The following is a 26,231-nucleotide window of genomic DNA, read 5'->3' as shown; positions in this document are numbered from 1 at the left end:
GGTTAATGGTGCTTTCTTGCTGATACACAGTGGGTAACAGCAGCCACTCTGGCATTTGGGAGGACAAGGTCCAGAAGGTGTGTTGGTGGCAAGGTACATTTGTTGCAAATAAAAGCTTGCGTTATTCCTGTGTTCAGAATTCTTACACTGAAAAAACCAAGTCAAAGGGTCTAAAAAATTTTGGGGGCATTTGAAAAGTGTTACAGAAGAAGAAAGATGCTATATAATGAAATGTGCTGTGGACTGAATGTTTTGTGTTCCGCGCTCTGTGGAGACTGGATTTACCTGGTGGAACAAGGCAGAGTATTGTCAGACTCAAATCTGTTCACATTACCTCATTATCAGTGATCCCAAACATCAGTAGTCGGTAAAGAGCAGTCATAGTCTCAGAATGCCTAACACAGGTGTGATTTGTTAAAGAGAGATTTTATTATTTCTTTGAGAAAAGAACTGAACTACTACAAATTGTCTTAGATTTTTTCCCCCCAGTTAATTAACATATTTGGATACAAGTATAACTGTTTGGTAGTGGACTTTAGTGCACTTTTACATGAATACATGTATGACCCTGTGTGCTGTTTTTCTTCCGTTCCGTTTTCCAGCTGCCTGCCCAGTTCTGTGCAGTGGCAATGGTCAGTACTCTAAAGGCACCTGCTTATGCTACAGTGGCTGGAAAGGTCCAGAATGTGATGTACCCATCAGCCAGTGTATTGATCCCTCGTGTGGAGGTCACGGTTCCTGCATCGAAGGGAACTGTGTCTGTTCTGTTGGCTTTAAAGGAGAAAACTGTGAAGAAGGTAGGATGTTGTCGTTCTGAGTTCTCTGGGTTTTGGAGTTATTTAATGGGTAGAAAAAAAGAACAATAAAAATCTAAATGTAATACTACGGTAGCATCTTATTGTAAAAGAGGGGTAAAAATGTAGTCCATCACAATTTACTGATCCATCAAAGTTCAGACAACATTTCTGGCCTCTGTATACATTGTTTTGCAGTATTAACAATGCCTGCCATAAGTGATATTCCTGAGTAATTCCTTTATTGAAGGCTGAAGATAAATCTTTTCTTATGGATTATATTCATTGAACAATTTAGATGTGAAATGCAGAGGAAGACAGAGCAGCTGTAGACAAAATTATGTAGCTGCAACTCCACACATCAGTCACTATTAAGACAGAAGCTGATGAAACAAATTTGAAAGACTTGGGTATCTTGGTTACCTACAGACTTTATGTAACCTACAGCTGCAGCCATGTGGGATGCAAGAAGGGTGGCTAGTGCACACGAACGAGAACTGTCCTTTAAATGCAGAGAAGTCCTTCATGTTGAAAGTGTCTAATTCCTTGTGTATGTAGAACGAGCAAATTTAACAAAACAACCCATGCAAAATGTGTTTGTAGATTAAGCTCAATATTGGGTTTATCACATTGTTTTCTGTTAGAATGCACAACATAAATTGGGCGGCTTTTCTTCTTGCAATGCATTAGTATGGTTTTAAAAGGGAATTCAACTCCCCAGGTGACTGCTAACTAGACAGTTCAGCATACCTTGGCACGTCCTCAGAGCAGTAATAGCTGAAGGTGCTTTAAGATGACATTCCAGAGGTTATTAATCCTCAAAAAGGAGGAGTAGTTTGAGGACTGAAGTGGTTTGGAGCTGCATGGGTTTAAGACTACAGACTTTTTCTCCGTTGTCCTTAGTAGATTATGTTTTAAGCTATATCCAGAACACTCCGAAATACCTTTTTTGTCTGCTAGAATTGATAGCTCTCGGTTCATCCTGAGTGTATAATTACAGGAAATAGTAAAACAATTATCTGAAATGCCTTGCTATAGCTACCATTCCCATCAAAATCAACGCATGGTCTACAAGATCCAGTCTGTTCCCTGGGAATGCAGAAGGTGTCTTTCTGGTACTGACTGCAATTGTTTGCTTACTCTAATTATACAAACCTCGTCATGTTTTGTGTTGTCATATGTATGCTTATATTATTGGAGAGACTCTGCTGGATGGCCTAACATGACCTTTCTTTTGTTTGATTCTGCAAGTACTAGATTGTGAGAAGTTCCTCCCTCATCTTGATTGTAATTTCCAGCTGCTCGCATGGAATTCTCTCTCTGCTTTCAGTAGGTCAGAATGGCTGTGGTATATCTGGGTTAGACATCTTGAATCCCCTAGCACTCCTGTAAGAGAAGTAGGCTTTTGTAGTGCTTAATTGAGCTTATCCTAAGGTGAATGTCTGAGGGTGAAACAAACGTATCGCCATCTCCAGAGGAGTTTACAGAACAAAGTAGTGCATATCTTTTTGCAAAGGCGTTAATGTTAACGCCATTCAGGGCTGATAAATGCTGCAAAGCATTGTCAGTCAAGGAAACTTTTGGAGAGGTGAATTACTATGTGAGGTGAAAGGCTATACCTTATTTAATAAACTCTGTGCTTTAAAGGATGGTTTTTCTTAAAATGATAAATGGATTACAAAGGCAGGAGGTATTACTGCAAACTTGGAAGGGGCCAATAACACAACAAGAAAGGTTAAAATAACCTTTTGCATACATCATTGGGCAATAAACAAGTCAATAAATTAAATTACAAATAAATAAACCGCCATTACATTTCTACTCTAAACTTCCATTTCCTCTATACATATTTCTCACGTTAATTCAAGAGCTGTGGGGAAAAGGGTATAATACGAAGTGGTGTCTCTCCAGTAGCAGGTGATCATCTGATCTTATTTAAAGTTTTTGCATGAATTAAAATTCCACCATTCTAATGGCAGAATGATACAGCTAAATATATCTGAATTTGTATATAATATATGAAGTCGTCTCTATTGATTTGAGCTTCCAAAAGGAATTGCAAATGTTGATTCATTCGCCTTTTTCCAACTAGGATATTGAATTAGAACAAGTGGGTCAGCATTTTTTTCTTCCCGTTAGCTTTTTATTTCTGATATTCATCATGGTCATATTGTTCAAACAATTTGCCTGAAATGAAAGTGGCACCAAAATCAATATTTGTGATGCACAATTTTTGCAGCATAAACACTGTTGTTCTATTAACAAATTTGCACACAAGATGAAGTGGCATATTTGTCAGGTTTCATTCACTCTGGTTTGGGGGGAGACAAATGAAATTGCCAAATTAGGTTAAGTTAAGGGTGGTTTTCATGACAGTTTCATGGTCGAGTCATTTTTCAATGACATCTAACTTTGTCAGTGTAATTCATGGCTCTTTGGGGGCTTTATGATACATATTGTTCAGAAAACTCCTTGACCTCCTTTTTCGTCCTTAGGGATATAAATTGCTTTCAGTACCCTTTTTGTCAAATCTACAGAGGGCCCAATACTAAATGAGGTCTAATAATCTGAGCTGCCAAGGGGATGTGAGTTCTAAGTCTAAGGAACTTGCTTGCTAAGGCGCATTCTCCTTTGTTTAAACACCAGAGAAGCTCCATTTATAAGTCCTGATTAAACACCATTGTAAACCCTTCTAAAGACTCTGGCCGCGGCCTTTGCAGTGTAAGTCAGTGCAGTTCTGTGGCAGGTTATCGTGTTATGATCATTTTAGCGGCTGAGGATCTGGCTCAATAGAACAAAACATGAGTTCGAAGTAAAAACTGTCTTTGGTTTGACTCTTGAAAGCTATTCCCCATATGATAGAACAAAACAGCTATAAAGTATATGTCTAGAACGAAGGAGAAAGGTGGCTGGTCTCTTATTCTGTCAAACAAGGGAGACTGGAGGCTTAGGGTATAGATAGGCTCACTCGGTGGGAATATCTCAGCTGCATGAACGCTGTAATTCAGGATAGAGGAGAGACTGTTAATTTATGTAGCAGAAGGTGGTGGTTTTCATGGGCTCCACATCGCTCTCATTAGTACTTCCTCTTGAGAAGGAACGTGATACCTTTCTGACGTGGAGAGTACATTAGGACTCATCAGTGATACCTCCTGAAGTTAGCTCTCCTGCCACATACGATGTTATGCACATATTACCCCTTTAAATTTTGCAGTAAAACAGCATCATCTAAAAAAAATAGAACAGATTAAATTTAGGGGGAAAAAGTAATCTAAACCTTCACGTTCTTTAACTCTTTATTCAATCAGATTGTTTTAGCACAGCTCTGTTTTTATCGGGTTCAACAGAAATAGCGTTTAAGACATTTTCTAAACATTGGGCAGTTCCTAATTTTATTAAGCACCAAGAAGATAAAATGGTACAGGACAAACATTCTGGATAATTTGAAAACACTTAATGAATTTGTGAAATCTTAGTTGAGCTGAGCTGAACCACAAAACAGCCCCAGTTTACCTATACATACAAAATGGCATTATAATGTTTTCATGTCCAGTTAACTAAGTATTAAATTAAAAAAAAAAAAAAAGAAAAACACCTATAGCCATTGTCATTAAAATGAAAATCTTATAAGAAATTTTATAGTAATTTGCTCCTGTACGATTGTAATCTGAATTAAAATCAAAACTATTCTGATAACTCATGTTATTGCATCTCTAAATGTGCCTGCCTCCATCGTCTGTGTTGTATCTAATCTATATAGTTACTTTAAATGTTCTGCGACTACATAAAATAATTTGGCAAGACTGTGTTTATAGAAAAGTTGAGATTTGAAAGATCAAGTATTGTTCACATAAGGTAGAGTGAAAATGTCTCTGCCTTAATTTAGAAGGATCAATTCGGAAAAGATGAGAGATAAATCACTTTCATTATAAACTCAGATCTTCCTGGAGCTGCAGGAGAGAATGCCAATCATCCTTGGTCCTTCTGTGGTGAGCTAATATATACCAGTCATGAGATGAATTCATTTTCTTTAGGACATGAATTTGACCTTGGCCCTCAATTTCACAGCAAAAGGCAGTTGATAAAGCTTCTACGTTGATATTTGTGGTAGAGCATAGTATTCTTATACAAATTCATGATAAAAGATAAAAATTTGGAAAACCAGAATGTTACTGATAGAGTTTATTTGAAAGACGTCTCATAACATTCCTTTATTTATCAGGATTGAAATAGCAAATGAAATTTCATTGGGTGAGTTTCCATCGTCACTATTTACACTCTCTTATTCTGTTGTTTTGGGATTGAAAAAAGACGAAATCCGTATAAGGGTCTGTTTTTCTTTGTTCCTGTGAGAAGAATTACCTGCTGGTTACAATATGGGTTGGAGTAACTAGGACTCCAGTTTCACAGCTCAGCTCCTAATGGACCATGAGTCAGATGTTCAGAAGTGCCTGAGTAATTCTGAGTCTAAATGAAGCTGAAGGCCACTGGTATTTTGACTTCTAGGAACTTGAAGCGGACGTTGGACATCGTAATGTTGTTCTCACAATGCTCTAGCATTTCAGTAGAGATAATAGCAGTACCAATGAAGATACCCCCAAGAAAAAGATCATTTTAAAGTGCAATTAAGTAATGTTGGGCTTTATTTTGTAATTTAAATATAGTACATGAGTCATTGGCACTGCAGTGTATTTCAGAAGAAATGGCCCCAGGTGAAGGCTTATGGGTGGAACTCTTCTGTATTTAAGTGTTACTTTAAAGTTTTGTTTTTCTCCGCTGCAGAGTTCCTGCAGTAAGCTGTCATTGTTCAGTCACACCCTGTTTTATTTGGAGCTGACGTAAAACAGAAATTACTTTGCGCTTTCCCATTCTCAGACCAGGCGTTAATATGCCTCGAGGAACTACATCGATGTGCTTGACATGTCACAGCGGTAGAAGTGTTTCGGAGCTTGCATCTACATGTTTTTCAAACCTCATAGTGTGTCAACTGACCTTTCTCTACATGGTTTTTGTGTCCTGTAGTTGATTGCTTAGATCCAACGTGCTCCAACCATGGAGTCTGTGTGAATGGAGAGTGTCTCTGCAGCCCAGGCTGGGGTGGAATAAACTGTGAGCTGCCCAGAGCCCAGTGTCCAGACCAGTGCAGTGGGCATGGTACCTACCTGTCTGACACAGGTCTCTGCAGCTGTGATCCCAACTGGATGGGTCCTGACTGCTCCGTTGGTAAGAACAGTATTTTTTCCTGATTTTGCAGTAACGATCCTATTTTGTTAAAGTGTTAATACTGTGGAGAGTTTGAAATGAAAACATTCAGAAAATTGTCTTTGGAACATGTTTGGTCCTGTTCAGTTGTGTTGAGAAGTGTGCGTGTATCTTAGAAACTACTTTTTGTGACATTCTTAATTTGTCAGCTGGAGGGCGAAGGAGGTGCAGGTTAGGAGTTCGTATTTCATTCTAATACTGACCCCCATTTGGGCTGAAAAAGTTACTCAAGGGCCTCACATCTGTTTACTAACTGTAAATGGAAACTTCCGTAACTTATAAATATGTTTATAACATTTGAGGAATGGAAAAGCTCTGTAATTATGTTTTTAGGGTTTGCTTTACTAAGCATCAAAGTGCTGCTCGTTTATGAAAAACATCACAAAACAGAAAAATTCCCTTTAAAATAAAGGGTATTTTTCCCTTTTTCACTTGTACGTGGAATATTTTAAGAAATCCTTTTAGACCGAGAGACACTGAGAAGCAGGCACACTTGATTATTCTAACAGAAGTAGCTAAAGAGAAAAAAACAGTTTTGACAGGACAGCAAATGTTGTATTTGTGGGGAAGAACACTGGGAAATTTGCATTTGTGTTATAAACGCATAGAGCTGTAGGCTATAAAATATAGGTCTCTCAAAATAATATTTACAGTTTTCACACTTACTCAGTTATTTCTTAAGATTAATGACTTAGAATACCCAACCAGTGAAATGAATATCAAGAAGTGTTTTTTCTGCTTCATGCATCAGCAGCCAGAAAAATTCATGAATGAGTTTCACTGTCAGCTGCTTTGGTGGTGCCTGAGGGAAAAGACCCCTCTGCTTTTCTACACCTTCAGCTGGCAGAGAGCAGTAGAAGAATTTTTGGAGTGCAACACTGCATAACTGACCGTGTTAGTAGGAGGATTCCAAAATTTCTTCCCTGAAAGTACCTTTTACCCATCAGTCCTAGAGCCTAAGTGACCCTGAGTTGTCACTGTTCTCTGCTGAATGAGTTTTAGGTGAGTTCCATTCTTAGGACATCCGTGTCTGCATGAGAGGTCCCCATCTGGGTAAAACAGAGCTGCAGGCTCCCCGCCTTCACTGCTGGCCCCTGCTGAGGGAGCTGCCTCCGAGAGTTGTTAGTGTCTGACTCGAGGGTGCAGCTCTGCAGCAGTCTGTCCAGCGTACGTTAGCAGAGTTCTGTAACGCAGCTTTGCCATAGAATTTACTTCGGTTTTAACCAAAAGTCAAATGTCAGTTTTGATCAGATGATGAACAGGCCAGCTTTGGGCAGCAGAAGCTGAAGCAGACCTGTTGTGCTCACTTGTCCCTTCGTGACTAGGTTGCAGCGTCGGCACCGTTGCCGCGGACATAAGCAAGCTCTAATCTTTACTCTTTTCTTCTCCTAGAAGTGTGCTCTGTAGACTGTGGCACTCACGGGGTGTGCATTGGCGGAGCATGTCGCTGTGAAGAAGGGTGGACAGGAGAGGCGTGTGACCAGCGTGTGTGTCACCCCCGTTGTACGGAGCACGGAACTTGTAAAGATGGGAAATGTGAATGCAGAGAGGGCTGGAATGGGGAGCACTGCACCATTGGTAGGCAAACGACAGGCACCGAAACAGGCACATATTGCTTTCTTTTCATAAATCGTAGAAACATAGTTACTGTCGTGTATTGTAATAGGCTGTTCCTTTAAGGACCCTAGTGCTTGAAAATACCGTCTCTGACTTGAAATGTGTTGGGTGAAATGCAGATGAGCTCTTGGAATAATTTAAAATCAGCAGCAAACTGATTTGTGGAGAAAAAGCCCCATAGCAAATTCTGCAGCAAATGAGCATAAATGAGTAAAGATGTAACAAATGGTCCATCACGGTATCGTCTGAGCCAAGACTCTCAAACTTAACTAAACATTCCTTTGTGTGAATGGCATCTTTTTTAATTTCCTGGTCTGATGCATCAGTGCTCTCCTGCTATTACACATCACATCTGCAACCCATCAGCACCATCCCCACACAGAGCAGCGGTCAAGTCGCGGAGCAATAAGCGTCCCGGGCGCTGCAGAACCAGCTCCCTTGCATTCTCCTGTGTTGTGTTGTGTTATGCTGTGGCGGGGGCATGGTGTTTGCAATGCCAGCACGGGAGGCCTGGCTGGCAGCGCAGGATGCTGTGGAACCCTCTCCTGATAGTGTGCTGCTCAGTACAGCACTGGCACCATGCCGAGTGCCGCGACTAACACGACTGCGTCTCAGCTGTGATGTGTCAGCCTGGGAAGTTCAAAAAGGTTATACTTACACAAAGCAGTGATGTTCTGTCCTCTTCAGTACCATGCTTGAAAATTTATTCTGAAGAGGAATTAATTGTTCCTAAATGAAGTTGTCTACCAGCAGTCAGGTAGTGTATTTGGATTGTTTTGTAAAGTTACTGAAAACAAAGGAAAAATTGTTATTTTCCTGATGCTGCAATCAAAAATTGGAAATTCTGCACGATCACGTGTCTTCTGAGAAGTCAGCAAAGTGACCTGGAACAAGGGTATCCAACTGCTGAGACAGTGTGAGATTCGGCAAGTATACTGTTCTGCAGAGAATTTTCAGAGGCCTGCAAGGTGTACCTTAAAAGAAACCTGGCGAGTCCAAACCCAGGGGCACGTTGTTTTAACCGTCTTAAAGTGGTGACTGTAACAAAGGAAAGGAGTAGGTCAATTGAGACTTCCATGGCAATCAGGGACCCTAATGGGACAGTCCTATTACAAGTGAGTTGTTACTTCTTTACTTAAAAGTCTGGTGAGATTCTTGCATCCCTCAAGCTGTTTTTCTTTTTCATTCCCCTCTGATTTCTCCCTGGATATACAAACCATCTCTGATACACACGAGTTGGAAACTAGAAGTATACTCTTACTGGAGAGAAAAAAAAAAGAAAAATAGATCCATATTTTTGGGACTTATCCTTTGATGTTGTGGTGCTGCATGCTTCCACCACGCCATGCTAATACGATTTATATCAAAGCTTTTATGACTGAACATTTTGTGACCAGCAGAGAAGCAGAGTGTTTTTTCACAATTGCTTTCTGACTTCCATCGTACCAACATAGCTCTGCTAGATTAATCCAGGCGTTTTGGTTTTGTATTAATTTCCTCCCAGATCTTTACAAAATGCCTAGTATATAATTTTTTCATTAAAGTGTGTAATAATTGCTTATTTTAAAAGTTGCTGCTTTGTGCAAAATTTGTTTTGCTTTATAATCTTTCAGTAATATGCCTGTGTTTAGAGGTAATTAGCGTATTTAAAGTCTTCATTACTGTGCACACAAAAAGATGCCTTGTACTGATATCTGAAAAGAATTCTGAAAATTGCCAGCTGAACTAGTCAACTCTGAAGTGAGATTTTTAGTCTAATTTTCAGAGCTATAAAACAGTTATTTTCCCTATAATTGATGAATAATTATTTTCCCTATTGTTGATGTATCTAATCAATTATTCTTTTCAGAGGAAGGGTGATACTGCTAAAGTGATTAAAATAGGCATAAGCTTTTTTTATTTGGTACCTATGAGAAAGATTTCCTTGAAACTTCGTGAGGGTCTGCCTGTGACAGAGATGAGACTAGGGCAAAAAAATTAGGTTTGCCGTTCTCATTATCATGTATTAAATGCACAAATATCAGATATTAAATGTAAACAAACATAAATATATAGCGTATATTAAATGTGTGCACTAAGAGGCCATTTACAGAAGCACAATGTCAGAAGGGAATTCAGGTCAGAGGGGCGGCTCAGCATGATCCCACTGGTTCGTGTTACGTGGGGCTGAAACAGAGAGAGAGTTAAGGATGGTAAAAGTCATTTTTGTCAGCATTTGCACAAAAAAATGCTAGAAGCTACCACTGGAAAAAATTGGCCTTAGCGTTAATTAATACTTGGGAATAAGGATGAGTTGTTCAAGATGTTTTAAACATTAGTGTGAAGAAGTAATAAAGGGTACTTAAATTTTACAGGCATTCGTGGTAATTTAGGGTACTCCCTTTGTGGGTTTGCTTTCAGCTGAAAGGTTGACAGATCATGTAATGTCAGAATTCCTCCCTGAGGAGTGTCCACCTGAATAGATCATGTTCTGAAATGCAAATTTGAGGTATTCAAACCTTGATTTTTAATTCTTTTGAAATTATTGTTTTAATCCAAAGCCATTGTTTTAGTCCTGTTTGGACGCAAACAAATAAGAAGAAACAAACAAAACAAAATAAACAAATAAGAAGCAAACTGCCCAGTCTATTTGCTGTAAGGCAAAGGCAGGCCGTTAGAACAGCATGTGATCAGAGGGTGAATCTCTCCCTTCCCCATACATACGGGCTTTACGCAGAAAATGTGGATCCCATAGAAGAGTTTATTTACTCTAAATTTCTATTTATTGCTGCATTTAGTCTGAAATCTCTTGAAGTCAGTAGAAAACCTTGCTTTGATTCCAGTGACTTTAGGCCAAGCCCACTTACAACAAATAAACGTCATGTGTGAGGAAAACCCCCAGGTTTCTATTACAAACCAAAATACGTTTTCATTCGTTTTTCTTTCCCAGTTGCATGTGCTAAATGCACATGGCAGTGAAAAAGAAATCGTTGCAGCAACCTGCAGGGCTCATTCGGGGTGTTTCATTCCATTTAATATCCAGTTAGCCCTTTACAGACAGCTGACAGAGTGCACATCTTTTGCATTTTGGTGTGGAGAATAGAAGTGTAAAAACTTCACCAGAATGGAGTTTCTCTCAGCATTCCCGGGCGCTCTCCCAGAACACCGCTATTAGCTCGGTGCTAACAAGCTGTTTGTGCGAAGCAGCTTTTACAGATGCGCAGCAATAGAACTGTGTGTAAAAATGAGTGAATGCAAATTCCAAGTGACACAGGTTTTGATAAATCTATATCCAAATAACATGAAAGTAGGAGTGGTGTCTGGTCTTGCTCACGCGCTGTACGTAGCAGAGCAGAACTCGACACTGCACTACGTTTCACTTTGCTTCTTCAGGTGAGGAGAAAAATTGCTTACTGGAGTGATGATAAAGAAAATTAATCTTTTCCCAGTGCAAAAATAGACCTGTCAGGATATGTTTATTAAGTGATTACTATTCATTGATTGCAATTATGGAGGAAGTTATAACTAAATAATAGAGGGTAATCTAGATGAGGAAAAAAATATTGGAAAACTAATAACAAGGCAAACGACTAAGGTTATAGCAGTTGCTAAATCTTGGACCAATTTCATGCCAGAATTTTCAGATGGAGGATTTAGCTTTCCCATGACTCCTCTGAGTGCTGTTGAAGTGTGCTGTTATAAAACGGATCTGTTGCTTTCACTGAAAATAATATTTGGATGTTTAGAAGTGTTGTTTGTAAGCTGTTGTGGAGGGTGTTCTCCATGTAAACTGTCAGGATAGTGTTCTAAGGAGAGTGCGATGTATACAGAGATCTTAAGAAATAGTCAGAAGAACTATTTTAAAAGTGTGATTCCATCTGTAATTCATAACCCTGCAGCATAAAATATGACTGTTGTCAAGTCATGGGTAAAAATCTCGCTGTGAGACTAATAGAACCTGGATTTAATCCTGAATATTTACGAGTAAAATTTAAAGGTCTGCAAATGTATCTAGTAAGGTGAGCTCTCATTGGAGGACGATGCAGGAGGTTTTCGTTGTGGCTGCCTGTCATACAGCCAAAGCCTTGCTCTTAGCCGCTCGCCTCCTGCAGTAGATGTAGGTTCAGCGCTCCTGCTTTCAGATGGACAGTGGCAAAAGGTTGTACTCGAGACTATCGGATAATGCGGATACTCTGCTGCAGGTTATGATTAAGACAATACTTTGCTTTTCTGTTCCTTTTTTTTAATTTTCGATACAAACGAGCTATACGCCCTTGGACAGCTGGAGAAGCTGAACTCCAAACCTACCTGCTAGGCCAAGCACAAACTGATGGCTGCATCTCTGCAAGGAGACGAGTCGGTGTATTCTGGACTTGCAGAGCAGTGGTTTGTCGATGTATATATTGAGCCACTCTGAAACATCCAAACGAGCACATATTACATCCAGTAGGTAAAGCCTCTTCCTTTAAAGCACCAGCTGAACACTAGATGGATAGTGTTCCACCTCTGGTTTTACTAAAAAAAAAGTTCACTAGCATTTCTTCTGCCAAGTGTTTTGGGATGACCATGAACTTGCCAGCTTTTAGCATGTTTATATTTTTTATCAGCCAGAAGGAATTACACACAGAAAGTGTAAAGATTTAGATTTTTACCTTATCGTGAAGTCAGTAATCGATAGAAACACTAATAATGCAGCATTGTGTTATCTTTGGGTGCAGCAGGATATTTTTGTCCCATGATAATGCTTTTTGTGTCAAAGATTTTTTTCTTCTACTACTGATTTTTGTTCTTGTAATTACAAGGGTAATGATTCAAAGATGAGGCAATTTTCAGGAGAGCTGGGAAGTGTGTTGGAGGAGGCAGAGGAAAGCCATCGTTTCTGACAAAGAGCAATTTAGAAGGAGCTAGATGTGTTAGACTTCTCCAATGCACTTCTAACTGAAAATTAATCTGTAACAGTTCATAACCTATCAAGGCATAAAAAACACCTTTAATGATGATGATAGAAATTTACGTTGCAGGCTCTGTAGAGGGAGGGAGGAACGCATTTTTGTTCATTTTCTTTGAAAAATGCAGAGAATATTTGGGTCGTGACCACTTCTCATTAGTGATGATACAGAAATATGTTGGTAATATATGTGGTGACAACAAAAGTGTTAGAGACATTGGCTGTTTCTGTATCTGCAGATTCAGGTTCATCACCTGTGTATCCTGTTGTCTTTCCACCTGGTAGAAGTTTCCTGATAAGCACGTCTGTGATGCAGTCTTCTAGGTACGTGGTGCCAAGCTGTCATGCGGAGCGCAACAGGGTGCTTTCCCTCCTACGCGCCTCTTCAGCTACCTCCTGAAGTAATCTGAGAGATCCTCAGCAATTTCTGTCATTCTTGGCTCATAATTTACGTGGATTTTTGTTACTGGTTTGTAACTTGGTAAATTCCTATCCCAGTAAGTGTATTTTAGTTGCTGCTTTTGTGTGTCAGGGATGAGGAGACTTTCTAAACAATTCTTGTAGCACTAAGGTGTCCAGAACTACCATGTACAGCATCCCTTTACTTTGTCACAGCTGAGCAAGATAGCTGATTTTATGTATTTGGAAGGAAAAATTCTATGCAGAGATTTGTATACAGTGAGAGTGGTTGAACTTTCAGGGAGTTCAGAAACAGATTTCCTTTTCATTTGCAGCATTTACACAGGGCAGCTGGGGATCTTTTTTTGGCTAAAAGGCAAGATCATTCATGAGGAACTTTCCGGTTTGCATTCTTGCTGCGGGCTTCCTGTAAATGATGGAAATATGTCACAGCCAGTGTCAGAACACTTGAGTGGCTTTTTTCCTTCTCTTTATATAGGATATTTGCAGAACATGACCTTACTTCTTTCCTTTCTAGCCCAAAAAATTTAATGAGTGTGTTTTCAGCAAAGCTTCCTGCGTTTTGTCTGGTACTTCAAAGATGCACCCAGGAGATACTGGTGAATAGTTTCCCAAACTAAAATCATGTTTCTTTTTTTCCTCCTTTTGGAGGGGCTTCTACATGAGTTATATTGATTTCCTGGCCAATTCTTGAACTCTTAAAAGTCCACAAAAAGAGGGGGAGGGCTATCAATCAGGCAGCTGATCTAACTTTTGAAAGGGCAGAGCTGATTTTGCTGTTCATAGGAGTATTCCTAGCATCAGGCAATCTTCTCTTCTTCCACAGAAAATGTCTTCGGTGTTATTCTATAGCTGTGGTGTCAAGCACAGCTTCAGCAAGTGAGTGAATCACATGGTGTTGCTGGATACAAAACAAGAAAGAGACGGGAATGCTTGTGAGAGGTCAGTCACAGGTTCTGGAGAGGTAGAAAGGTAGTACCAGGTCGTGAGAAAAGTATATACATATATAAATATATATATATATATGTAGTGTTTATACTCACTAAGGAACGAACACAGAAGAGAACACCACCTGCCCATCCTTTTGTGGCCTGCTGTTAGTGTTCTGCTGAAACATCTCTTTTCCTTAATCTCTTGCATCCTTGCTTAGACATTCTCGAGGTGTAATGTAATTCTTCTATCTTCAAGTATCAGTTTTCACATATTCTTTTGTGCTTGAAGATGCAAATAAAGTCAAATGTGTTTTGCCTACTGCAAAACTCTATGGAATAACAATTCAGACACAAGGCTTTACCTTTTCAGCTTCTTGTCAGTTTAGTATCAAATTAACAGTAGGATGCATTATAAGTCAGGGGCTTGTCTTCCCTGAGATGTCTGAAGCTTCTGAAATTCTGTGCTTAATATTTTCTTAGTTTAATGTTGTACTGAAAATACTAATGTCGGAAAGAAAAAGGAAGAATGGTCTCTAGCACCTCTGAAGTGTCAGCTCAGGATTTTGCTGTGTGATCTGTTTAGGGCTTTGGGGAAAAACATGAAAGTATTGAGAGCTTTCTCTTTAAACTGTCAGTTCTATGCAGTGACTGCTCACTGAGGATGAAATACACAGTGAGGCTGAATATTGATGCAGCCTTCTTTTACTAAAAGCCCTTATTTAGACTATTTTTTAATAGATCTTAAGGACTGAATATGGGGACTTGTTCAGGATACCTGTGACAAGATATCATGAGCCATTGTTACTGAACAAAGTTTTTACAAAATGTATGTTACTCAGCTCTTTTCTCTTGTTCTTTCTTTTCATCCCTATTCTTACCTGCTTATGAAATGCTTATTAGGATAACCTCACTTCTGAAAGTTATTCCTGTAGGTATCTTCAGTCTAATTAATTTTAAATATAGTTTTCTATACATATAAAAAGACACCAAGTTTTCTGTCGAACTGAAATCATCATATAATATAGTATATCTCATTTGCCCAAAGACATTACAAACAGCATTTAGTTAACTGAATACAAACTGGAGTGTCCTTGAAGGTGTTCAGGTCTGTGGTTAAGGTCTGTGTTCATCTCTGTCTGTTGAAAGTGCAGGTAGTTGGAGTTATATTGGGGTCATTGTTACCAGATTTATAGCTGCCATGGCAATCGTAACTGTGGATTTCCAGAATTCCCAGCACATACTGCTGTGGTGTTTTCAGTGATACAGTATTGATTGACATATCACTGTCCATCTCATTCTGTCAGTTGTATTCAGAACACATCCATGCTGGGATAGGTAGAGGCAAAGCAGTACTGGTGTCTCATTCATCCAGCAGCTGGACACAGTCGTAGTGCTAACAGCTGAAGGAAAAGTGGGACATAAGAAATTAAGGTTACTGTATTTATCCTCATTCTCTCTTCATTCAGTAACAGGTTTAGTGCAGAAAGAATTCATGGTCCAGCTGTCCCTTGGAGATTTTCAAATCTGAGAGCTGACTTAAATATCTCTCTCCAAACAAGTCCCTCTGTTAATCAGTTAAGCAGGTGTCCTGGTTTAGCTGGGTCAGAGGCGCAGGCCAGCCGTGGTGTGGGGCCGTTGGCAGTTCCCGGTCAGCCAGGGCAGCTGCCTGAGCTGGCTACCGGTGGGTCCCCTCCCAGGCGGGTCACGCTCACTATAAAGGGGAAGTTGGCTGAGGAGAGGGGGGTTTCTCGCCTGGGTTTCTGCTCTTGCTCCTCCTCGTGCTCCCGAGGACGGCTTTCCTCTTCATCGTGACCACCGCGCGTTTGCTGGGCCGAGCAGAACTTTGTGTGCTTCATACTGGCCTTTGGTGCTGGTTTGGCTGTGGCATTAAATGTGTTTTCATTTCAGCCCGTGGGTCCACTCCCCTGTTCCTGATCCCCCTTCTCTGCTGGGGAGGGGTCCCTGGTGATGGAGCAACTGCTGTAGTTCAGCCCTGGATGCAGGATAAACGTAGACAACAACTTTTCCTGGAAAAACAGTAACTTTTGCTTTCACAAAGACTTTAGCATGACAGGGATCGTAACATTATCCCTAATGAAAACTTAGGCAGAGGAGACAAGACAATCTGCTTACCCATGTAAAGCTAGCCTCCCTCTCATTCTGCTGAACGTAAAAGGCACTTTTCTCCCGCCGTACTGTGATCTGCCGGATCTATGGCCCGTGACTGATGTCCAACGTCTGGCATTTGTTGCCTTTTCTCGTGCTGTCTCATTGGTTATTGGGAGCCATGCAGTGAGCCCCAGATGTTCAAGTGTAAAACCGTTTCTGCATTCTCTCGAACATGGGTCCTACTCAGCTCGTGTGTATTTTTGCTGTTGTATAATGTGTTTTAAAAGGCTGTGGGTTTCCTGCTTTCTGTAAATAGGGAGCCATAATTTTGACAAACTGCCAATCAGTGCCAGGGTCTATTGCTTTTTCCTAATCCTGTTGTATTTTTAGTTTCTCTTCCTGGTTTTTAACAGTCCAGTGCGGAGCGGGGTGATGAACGCGGCATCAGTAGACTGTGGCCTGCTCTTAAAATGCTGTAAAATAAGATACTATACAAAATAGCTGCAAGGAAATGCTTAAGTATTTCTTCTTAAATGTTCTGGAGTAATTAGCGTAGAATGAATCACAAGAACTCGTTGTTAATCTTTCATATGATTAAGAAGTTTATGCATTTTGAATATTTTAGTATATTTTTACAGAAACCCATATAAAGTATAGATGAATCTCTTCTTTATTCATTCCAATTAATTGTAAAATTGCAGATGAGATTTTTTTTTTTTAGGTAGATGTTGCAAGATTTAAGTTATTCATGAGTATGACAAATGAGTAAGATTTATAAGGCCATATATATTTTAATTTGCTTTCCAAGAGTCAGTTTTTCAGAGCGTTGAACAACTGAGCTAGAGAACCCCAGTGCTTCAAAATGCAGTCCCTGTTCTGAAGAGAAACGGTGGTGATAATAGCTTTGTTATCAAAGAAATAAATATAATGGTGAAGTCATGATTAAAAAGCATTCTTTTTAATTAAAAACTAAATCAGTTTGTAGTGGAAAATACTTCTAGGTTGCAGTATCAGCCTAGAAATGATTACCAATTACCAAAAAGAACTAACAAAAAAAACCTGCTCAGGTTAGGAATAACATGTTTAGCCAGAATGCGATGATTTACGGACTTTAAAAGTAGTACTGCTTCCAGTTCGGTGATGTTCCAAGTGTTGGGAATCCAAAGGGATTACTGAGCGTCTTGTGGAATGAGTTCCTGAAGAAGAGCACTGGGGTTATTTTTCTAAATTCAGCATGCACAAACACAAACCCCTAAATGTCCCCAAAGATGCTGATTCTTCTAAAACCAGAGACACATTAGTACAGATGAGAGAACGGGCTTTTTGTTTGAACCACTGGGATCACCAGAGAGTAGGACTAAGATCCGCATCTAGCGTGTTGCCATCCATCTCCAGGACATTTTGAGTATAAACTGCTCTGACCACTTTGCTCCCCACTGAATAAAGCAAAGCAAACCGTGTGTCCTCTGGGTTACGGATCACTTCTCTCCGAAATTAATGGAGGAATTAGCGTTACAGCAAAGAGCTTTGCCATGGAACATGGTGTGCCCAGAATCAAGCAGTTATAGGAAAAAATAGTTGGGTGTCTTTCTCCCTCTTCCCTATTTCCTTTTTAAATTGCAGGAGCACTTGCGACAAGAAAAGTATTACTGAAAGCAGGAAGCTGTGAATCATTATTTACTGCTGAAAAGTGAAAGCACAATATGAATTTGGGAAATGGTAGCAGATTCTGATTAATTCTACTACTCGCATGCTTTTTGTTGTTCAGAGTAATTTGATAACAGTGTAGAAAAGGCAGTGTGCCTTTTGTTTCAAAAAAAATTGAAAAGAGATTCTAGGACAGAAAACTGCTGCAGAGGAGTTAGGACAATGAAATGAAGGTTGGTGTTGCTCACTGCACCATTGTTAATGGATAGTCAAATCGGGCGGGGGGGGTAAGTGCAGTGACACAGAGTTTTAGATCCAATTCATCTTTTTTTTGGCTTCTTTGGAAACTAGGGGTAAAACTGCTTTTTGTTACTTCCTCCCTTGGATCGGTATTAATTGGTTCTTCATCATGAAGCCAACCCATATATATCTTCATTGTATCTTCTGACTGTTTGAACCTTTCTTTTCCTCCCAAAATAAGTCAGAAATACTGATTTAGACTGGAGTTAGCCTTCCATGTTTAGAGAACACGTTATTAGAGTCAAGGGCACTTTGTGAAGGCTGAGAGGGCAGCAGTTGCTTGAAGGAAATCCTGGGTGAGGGTTACACCATGGAAAATGTTGTAGGCTGGTGTGAACAGGTCTGCACGTGATTTTCCTGCATGAGTCCCCGGCAGAGATGGATATGAGCCAGAAGCCTTAACGATGTGTATGCTGTGATACTCTTACATGTATAGCTAGCAGGCTGAAGGGGAAATGAAGAAACTCTGGGTAGATGCCTAAGCGATAGCTTGCACTTGCAGCTTTCCTTAATTCAGACCCAGAGGGGCCTGTAGAGGTTATCAGTTTTAGAATTTTTCATTGTAAACTTTTGTTACATATTCTGTAATAATTTTGATTGCTGAAGAAAAATGTGAATCAAAATTGGTCAAGCCCCCTTAATTTCAAACAGCAGTTCATATAGATTATCCAAAGACTTAATTACATATGAAGTATCACAGATAGCAGACTTTGTGGAGGCACTGAAATGGTTAATATTTTCATACCACGTGAAATGTTGTTAAAATCGAATGAAGACAGTGCTTATTAAAACGTAATGATTTCCTCATTCCTTTTAATCTTTCAATCTCCCACACTCAGAGACGTGAATAAGTAAAGCCTCTCTTTATTGACCAGTATTTGCATTTCTAGTTACCGTGAAGTTCCTAAAATCCTTATTGCCTTCTTTTAAAATGTTACTGCGTGGAAAGGTTTCAGTACACAGTGCTCTGTAAAGGGAAATACTTATTCAGCAAAACTGAGGTAATTTAACATCTTTGCCTTCCATTTAAGACTGCATCTCCTTATTCAACCTTTATAGGTACGGTTTCCCCTACTATGCTAAGGATTTTTGTCAGCATTTCTGAGATAAAACATTGTATTTTGAAAAATTTCTAGCAAGGTGTATGTGACGTGTTTGATTTCTTAAGGCGAGTGTTCCTATCGATACTGAACGGGAGCTTTCTTAAGTTATTTGCAGAATATGCACCTAGACCTTAATACTTTATTTTATTGCGTGAGATAAAAATGTTATAAAATATGAGAGATGTGATTCAAATGTGAACAAATGACAGTGAAGTGAAAAGGGAGATGTCTGTTCTTTTCACTGTTGCTTTTTTTTTTTTGACCTATGACAAAAAATTACAAGTTTATTAAAGATTAACTTTCACGGGGCTCCTGCTACTGGTCCCTGACTTGAATTAGGTAACTTCATAATTAAAATTAGCGAGTCGTTTCATTCAGAATGAGAAGCAGGTGTGTATGCATGCAGGAAAATGCTCTGGAAGGTCTTTAGTGTATTGATTTATACCTTGAGGAGAAAGGCTCTGTCATTAAACTACAGGAGAGTTTTTCCAGTGAGCGATAACCACTTAAAAAAGATTTTTGCAAAAACTTCCTAACTGCTTTCAGAAGTGATTACAGTAAATTGGATATGCACTATGCCTGATTAAACATATTCCCATATATGTATTTACTCCGCAATGCAAAGCTGTTCCAAAGTTTCCTTTGCTTGATTAAGACCCGTGGAGATCTCATAAACTCAGTGGAGTCAGACTGCATCAGTCCTCAGGAGAGAGACCTTCGGCTGATGTTTTGGCGCTGCGAGGAGTTCTTCCGTGGGCGAGTGGAGGAGCAGAGCGGGGGGGTCATCTGCAGCTGGCGTTAGGGCAGCGTGTCTTCCCACTTTCTGCTCTGTGGGTGGGAGAAAGGCTGCTACGCGCTGCCCGGTTTCGCAGCCTTGGACAAATGGTTATTGTCTAAAGGAAAGCCCGATGAACGTGTGTTTCGAACATTCCCTTAAATATGGTAACAGCTTGGCTAAGTGTAAGAAATGACAAACAGTACCAGACCCCAGTGAGATTGTGGGAAACAAGCAGAGCACGGGAACCGAGTTAGAGTTTTATTGGAACACCGAGGGTACATAATGCAAATCTCCAGAGCAATCTCACGTTCCAGCGATTCTCCCTTGAACTTTTCTAAGATGATTAATAACCTGGACAGAAAACAGAGAAGGAAAATTTCTTGGACATCCATTTGATTTGTTTACAGATACTATTAGCTGGTCCTGCTGTATTTGCAGAGTTGCAAAGAATGAGCAAATTACACAAAACTGTGACAAACTGTTCTTTAGCTGTCCCGTGCACGGAGCTGAGATTTTTTGTTGGTGGTGGTTTTGCTTTTGCTTTTTGTTCTGTTATTGCAATTTCCTTTTGACTGGTCTTTGTTTCCAATAATGTTAAGTCTGCTTTTCCCGGTTTTGGGTTTGTTTGTTTTTTTTTCCAACTAAAGCAAATATCATGGCAATACTTAGTTGTGCACCTTTTCTCCCGACATGAGCAAAGTGCATTAATCCAGTGTATTGATCACACAATCCTACTGCAGCCGAGGAGGAGCCGTCTCTGGGTTTCCTGACTGCGCCTCCAACTCGGAGAGAGTGTTTCTCTCCCTGAGAGGAGTGCTCCAAGCAAACAGTCCCGTTATAACCAATAACATCCTGCCTGTCCCCACGTGGCATAAAAACTCTCAAATACAGGTGCAGGGCAACCAAGTTCAAAGTTTGGTTGGTCCTTCTGATGGCTGTAGCAGAGAAATGGAGAAGAAATCCTGTCTGTAAGCAGGAAGACTTAAGTACTTGTTCCAGAGAACTGAGGTCGCTTCTAGAGGCGAATTCTAGAGTTGCATGAGAGTGAATATTTTTAATGTAAAGCGAGCAGAGCTTAAAGCCTCCCTCCTCTTTCAAATTTCTCCCAAGTGCTGATTAAGTACTCTTGGCTTTCTTTAGGGTGAAATGGTGAAGATGAGCTCCCTAGCAGATCAAAATCGGTTTCCCAGATTTATTTAGTATTTAACTATCAAGTCAATTGGCTGTGTTTGAAGGATTATGAGGTTTTTTTCCCTTCACTGCTTAGGCAGACGAAGGAACAAAAAGAGAGCTCTCCTGCGCTTTGTCTGTGCATGCAGGATTAAAAACAGCTTATTTGTGAACACAATGTTTTTATTTCTGTAGCTTTTATTAGTTATTTGTGCAGTTGGTAGATAGAAAAATTGGAAAATTGCGTGATATTCATGAGGCTTATGTATACTGAAAGGGATGCAGAATGGATGCCTAGCACTTTAGAATTAAAGACGTGTATATAAAATATATTTTATGTTGTAAAAGATTCATCTCCTATCCTACATCTGCCATACAACTCAGATACACAAATACTCCCGTAACTCACAGTGCATTGTTTATGTGTTCTAATTTGGTTTACACTCACTGCCTATGTGGCAGAATACTGCTCTGTATTGTGGGCATATTTCATCCTTTACAGTTACTTAAGCTCCATAAATTCCAGCTTTAGCAAACACGTGAGATATATTTATCTTAATATGCAAATATCCTCCCTTTTTTGTCACTTCTAATCATATTTTACTGTCATGAAGATTTAGGATTACTGCAAGGCGGAAGTGGTATGAGAAGCATTTGGTGTATGTTATCAAGCATTTTTTCATTCCAAACTATCCCACAAGGCTTCTGAAAAACTCCTTTTTTTTTTGTCAGTGCTTTCTTTCAGTTTTCATTTGGGACAGCTGAAATACTTGGACTCCATAGTCTGACACCATACAGTGTGCAGCCATTTGTTGGAATCCATGTAATTAATACTGTGATATCAGCAGCAAAAACCAGTACGTCGGTCTGTATAGTTCTTTTCATCCTGAAGAGATTCCCGAGTTCTGAACCATGCAAGCGGCAGATGCTCACAGAGCATGCTCATCTGTGACACAGCAGTGGAGGAAAATGGGCACTTACGCTGAGGCTCGTAGTCATTCTTCTGCTAGAGATAACCCACACGCTTATACAGGATCTGCATTTGCATACTGGGAAGTTAATTGCTAAATTACAAATTCTGTGCAGACATTAATATCTGATGAATAACAAGTAATTAGATTTTAATAATGCGTGAGAAAACTGGGATTTCCTGCCCTGAGAATTATGAATTATAAAGCTCTAAAACTGAAGGGATCATAGATAATTCCATTTGGAAGGGATGTCAGGAGGTCATCTAGTCCATCCTCTTCCTCAAAGCAGAGTTAGTTATGAGGTCAGATGGTAGACTTAGGCCCATAGTTTTTAAGGCAAACTTCCTACAACCCTCTTTATCGCACCTTGGATAGGCTGTTCCTCACCACTCAGCGCCCTGAGTAAGCATCTTCTACAGTGTCTTGAGCAACAGAAGTAGCACGTAGTATCTGCTTGTTCTCACCGCAGCGTATGCGTTCGTGTGTATGTTTGTATGGGGGGCATCCTGTTCCCTCGCAGCCCTGAATTCGAGCAGCATTGGAAATACTGGTGTAAACTACTGTTAGGTACTACTGGCGTAAGGGAAACGCTTCTCTCTGGTCACCGTGAACGCTGCCTTAGCTTACTGGAGCCTCTTGTCTGACTTCCACTGCTCTGCTTTGCAAAGCTGTGTGTGTGTTAAAGGAGTTACGGTCAAAGAAATGCAATGTGTGTTTGGAGCGGAAGTGGATAGTACGTGATTTGTTTTTTATTTATATGTGTGTAAGCTCTTAGTTAGAGAGTGAAGGAATTCATTGCTGTTGTATGCCCTGTGCGGAGGATTTGTGAAGTGCGTAAAAGTATTTTGAAGTGAATGAAGCGAATGACTGAACTGAGAAGTCTGAGCGTCTTCCCTGAAAATCCCAGATTGCTTTAGGTCTAGAATGTTAGTGTAGTTTCAGTAGGGCTTTATAAAAATAACGTTTGGAAATGGACATTTTGATGCTACTGATACTTGTCTTGAGAAAAGCTAGGTGGTGACGACGTAGTGTCCTCTGCTGACCCATGGGGGCATTCGTAGAGGAAAAGTACATGTGCCTCACTGGAGGGTTTTCAATCGAAGGAAAGGTCTGGGAGGTGTCGATACTACCAGACAAAGCCTTGGTACCAACAAGCGATTCTGCCCTTTCGAGCCTGGCCTTGTTCTTTTTGTATCTTCAGGGCCTTAGATTTGCGGCATCGTGATGTGTATGAGGATTTTAGAAGTTTGGATCTGAGCAGGTGGAGGATAGGGCTTACCTCGGGTCTTAGACAGGCTACATTCACACCATCGTTAAACTGGGGTCAGCTTTGGATGGGCCTGGCATCATGCCGTCTCCACCGGCAAGCTTCGCCTGCCTGGGAGCACGGGGTGGAGAGCAGCAGCATTCATTGTCTGTGCTCAGTCTGCAAACTGCAGAAAGGTACGCAAAACTAGAACAAGACCTTTAAAACCACGTGACTTTGTGGTTTTGTCCACAGTTAGAACAGAATAGGACAGGTGCTTTACTGAGCTGGGTATGATGCTGAGTTTGTGCATTGTGTTAGCTGTTAACAATAGTAAAATTAGGGCTTTGCATTGTTTTCTGTCTGAAAGAAGGTAAAATTAGGTCATTTGTGTTGAATTCTATAAATTTCAGTTAGTCAAATGAAACCGAGCTTTTGAAATGTAACGTCTGGGATTTGACAGCACAATATCAGCTCTCCTTTTGCCAGGTACAGATACCACCTTCCATAAAAATAACATCGTATTTTATCCTCTTTGTCTCTCCCTGTGAGAGTAGAGGGGGTAAGCAGCGTGGAAAGGTGACACGACTTTATGCATCAGTGTCTGTGAGGTTCTTGAAGCTTTCTGGTTAATATCTAAAAGTTTACCAACACTTCACCAAAATGTTTATTCTGAAAAGTTCAAGTGCAGATTTTAGAGAAGCTGCAACTGCCACATATTTCAAATAATGAAAAAGCAAATTGTGTTCTCTGCAAGGAAGATGAGTAGCAATTACTGTATGAATCCTAATTTTTATGAACAAATGGCAGAAACTGCCTACCATAGCACTGTGATTTATGTTGGGCTTTTAGTCACTGCGTTGTAATTAGGTTATGTATTGTCTTAAATATGAGGTCAATGTTTTGTTACTCTTCAGTTGACTGAATTTACACATCACAGGTCACTTTATCATTACGCTGGCAATAAACTATTTATATAGATGTTATTTTAGCAATAAATCCAACTTGAGAAGACTTCTTTCTTGGAAACGATATTACATATCACGAAGGATGATGCCAGTCCTTGTATCCAATATCAGAAACATTAGTACAATAAAAGATGATGGTTGTGGTACTGGTTTTATGAATGCAATTTTACCCAGAATTATATTCTGAATGGATTTTGTTACAGTAAGATTAATTTGAAAGAACCAGCTATCTTAAATACAAATTTTACTGCATCTTTTATATGTCTTTTTATTGGGTATGTGAATATGAGTTGGATGTGAGCCTTGTTTGAAAAGAACACACTGTGTAACTTGAGGGTCCTACTAGGGTCAGGTTTTAGCTCTTGCTCAAAATTTCAGCAAATAATCTGCTCAGCCCCTAGAAGAACCTGTGCAGCGACAGCGGCTACAGCTGCATAGCTGTGGCTGTGCTGGGGCTTTGGGGCTGCAGCGGGTCTTCTGTCCGGTGTTGTATAGAACCGCTTTGCTTAGCTGATCAGGATCCAAAACGATCGTCACCTCATTGCTGATAAAGCTGCTGTGCGCAGAGCTGGTTTCTGTGCAGGATGTGATGCGTCTTCCTGGTAAGGTGAGCAGTATCGGCTCTGCAGGCAGCAGGCTGCCTGTGCGCCGCGCTCATACCATCCCTTACCCCTGCCCACACCAGCTTGTTGCTGTGCAGGATGTGATGCTTCTTCCTGGTAAGTTGAGCAGTATCGGCTCTGCAGGCAGCAGGCTGCCTGTGCGCCGCGCTCATACCATCCCTTACCCCTGCCCACACCCTGAGGGTTATGGGGGGGCTGTGTGTTGGCAGGATGTCCTGGGCATCCTACATCTGCAGGACTCGATCTGGCCTCCTGGCTACAGCAGAGCGCTTGGTCTGGTGACATTGCAGAAGCTTCTCAGTCTTATGACTGGCTCTCCCATCGATGCAGTCTCCATTCCTTCTTGAAACTGTCTTTAAATATTATAAATAACCCAAAGTCTTGAGCTCGGCTGAAGCCCACCGTGTTTACTCAACCTTCTGATGCGTTTTCTGATCTCTTACCTGATTGGTTTCCTCAAGTCTCAGGACAGCATAGTACAAGCTGTCACCCTCTTTTCCGTGCTCAGCCGTTGGCAGCTTGAAAGGGGGTCACATCAAAAGCTGTGGTAGAGAACTCTTGGTTGTGCACAAAAAAGAGACCTCAGGGGTGTCTCCCCCCAAGAAAGTAATGGGAGCTCATATGCTTGAGTCGCCTTAAGTAATGTGGGATAAAATGTAATGTACTGCTGGGAACAATCCCTTGTTAACAAGGCGTGATGCTCTGGCACCCGGGAGGATTTTTTTCAATCTGTAATTTTTGTGACCTATATTACAACATGAACTTTCCTCTGGCTTTTTTTTTTTTTGTGCATGTGTCTATCATTTTTATATTTTTGTTTCTTCAAAAGATGCAAGTGACTTTTCTGAGACTTCCTTTGTAATGTCAGCAGTTCCTCTTTGTGTGAGGTTTACTCTTCTTACTTACTTCTTCTTTACTCTTCACTCAGGTTTTTCTCACGTTTTCCTATTTCAGTTGGAAAGCTGGATGTTCTCCGACTTCCTGTCTTTACGTGTGAAAGACAGAAATTGCATAGGTATATAGCAGATAGTGTTTAGAAGGAAATTCTGGTGTGGCATACATATCCTGGGCAAATTAAGGGACCCTTCTAAACATTCATAATTGTCTGCCTGCACAGAAGATATCAGTGGAGGAATTCAGGCTTCTCAACTTACTTCTCAGCCTTTCTATTTCTTACAGCCAGTACAATAAAAAAAAATTGTAGCAGGCGCATTCTTTAGTTTTTGTTCAGGCATGTATTTGTGTCCCCCAGCCCATCTGCTAGTAGTACTTTACTGCGTACATTCCTGTGTTTGATACCTAGCGTAAAGAAATATTTAGGGCAATTTTTAAAATATGTTTCATCCAAATAATAAAAAAAAGTG

The 26,231-nt window shown here is 40.3% G+C and overlaps 1 protein-coding gene across 1 annotated transcript in view; it reads left to right on the top strand.

Annotated features, from left to right (window-relative positions):
- Positions 1-602: 602 nt before the first annotated feature.
- The window catches only part of LOC104494349 (teneurin-2-like), a gene marked incomplete at its 5' end in the record, with an annotated part of 64,197 nt that continues 38,568 nt past the window's right edge, over positions 603-26,231 (top strand). The window contains 3 exons of the mRNA XM_010137164.1: positions 603-797; positions 5,817-6,017; positions 7,449-7,634. Coding sequence (XP_010135466.1) covers positions 603-797; positions 5,817-6,017; positions 7,449-7,634 — 582 coding nt within the window. The remainder of the gene's footprint in view (positions 798-5,816; positions 6,018-7,448; positions 7,635-26,231) is intronic.

This window comes from Buceros rhinoceros, unplaced genomic scaffold, assembly GCF_000710305.1.
Source record: "Buceros rhinoceros silvestris isolate BGI_N320 unplaced genomic scaffold, ASM71030v1 scaffold13815, whole genome shotgun sequence".
Taxonomy (NCBI): Eukaryota; Metazoa; Chordata; class Aves; order Bucerotiformes; family Bucerotidae; genus Buceros; species Buceros rhinoceros.
The sequence above is the reverse complement of the archived record's forward strand: the minus strand, read 5'-3'. Positions and strand labels throughout refer to the sequence as shown.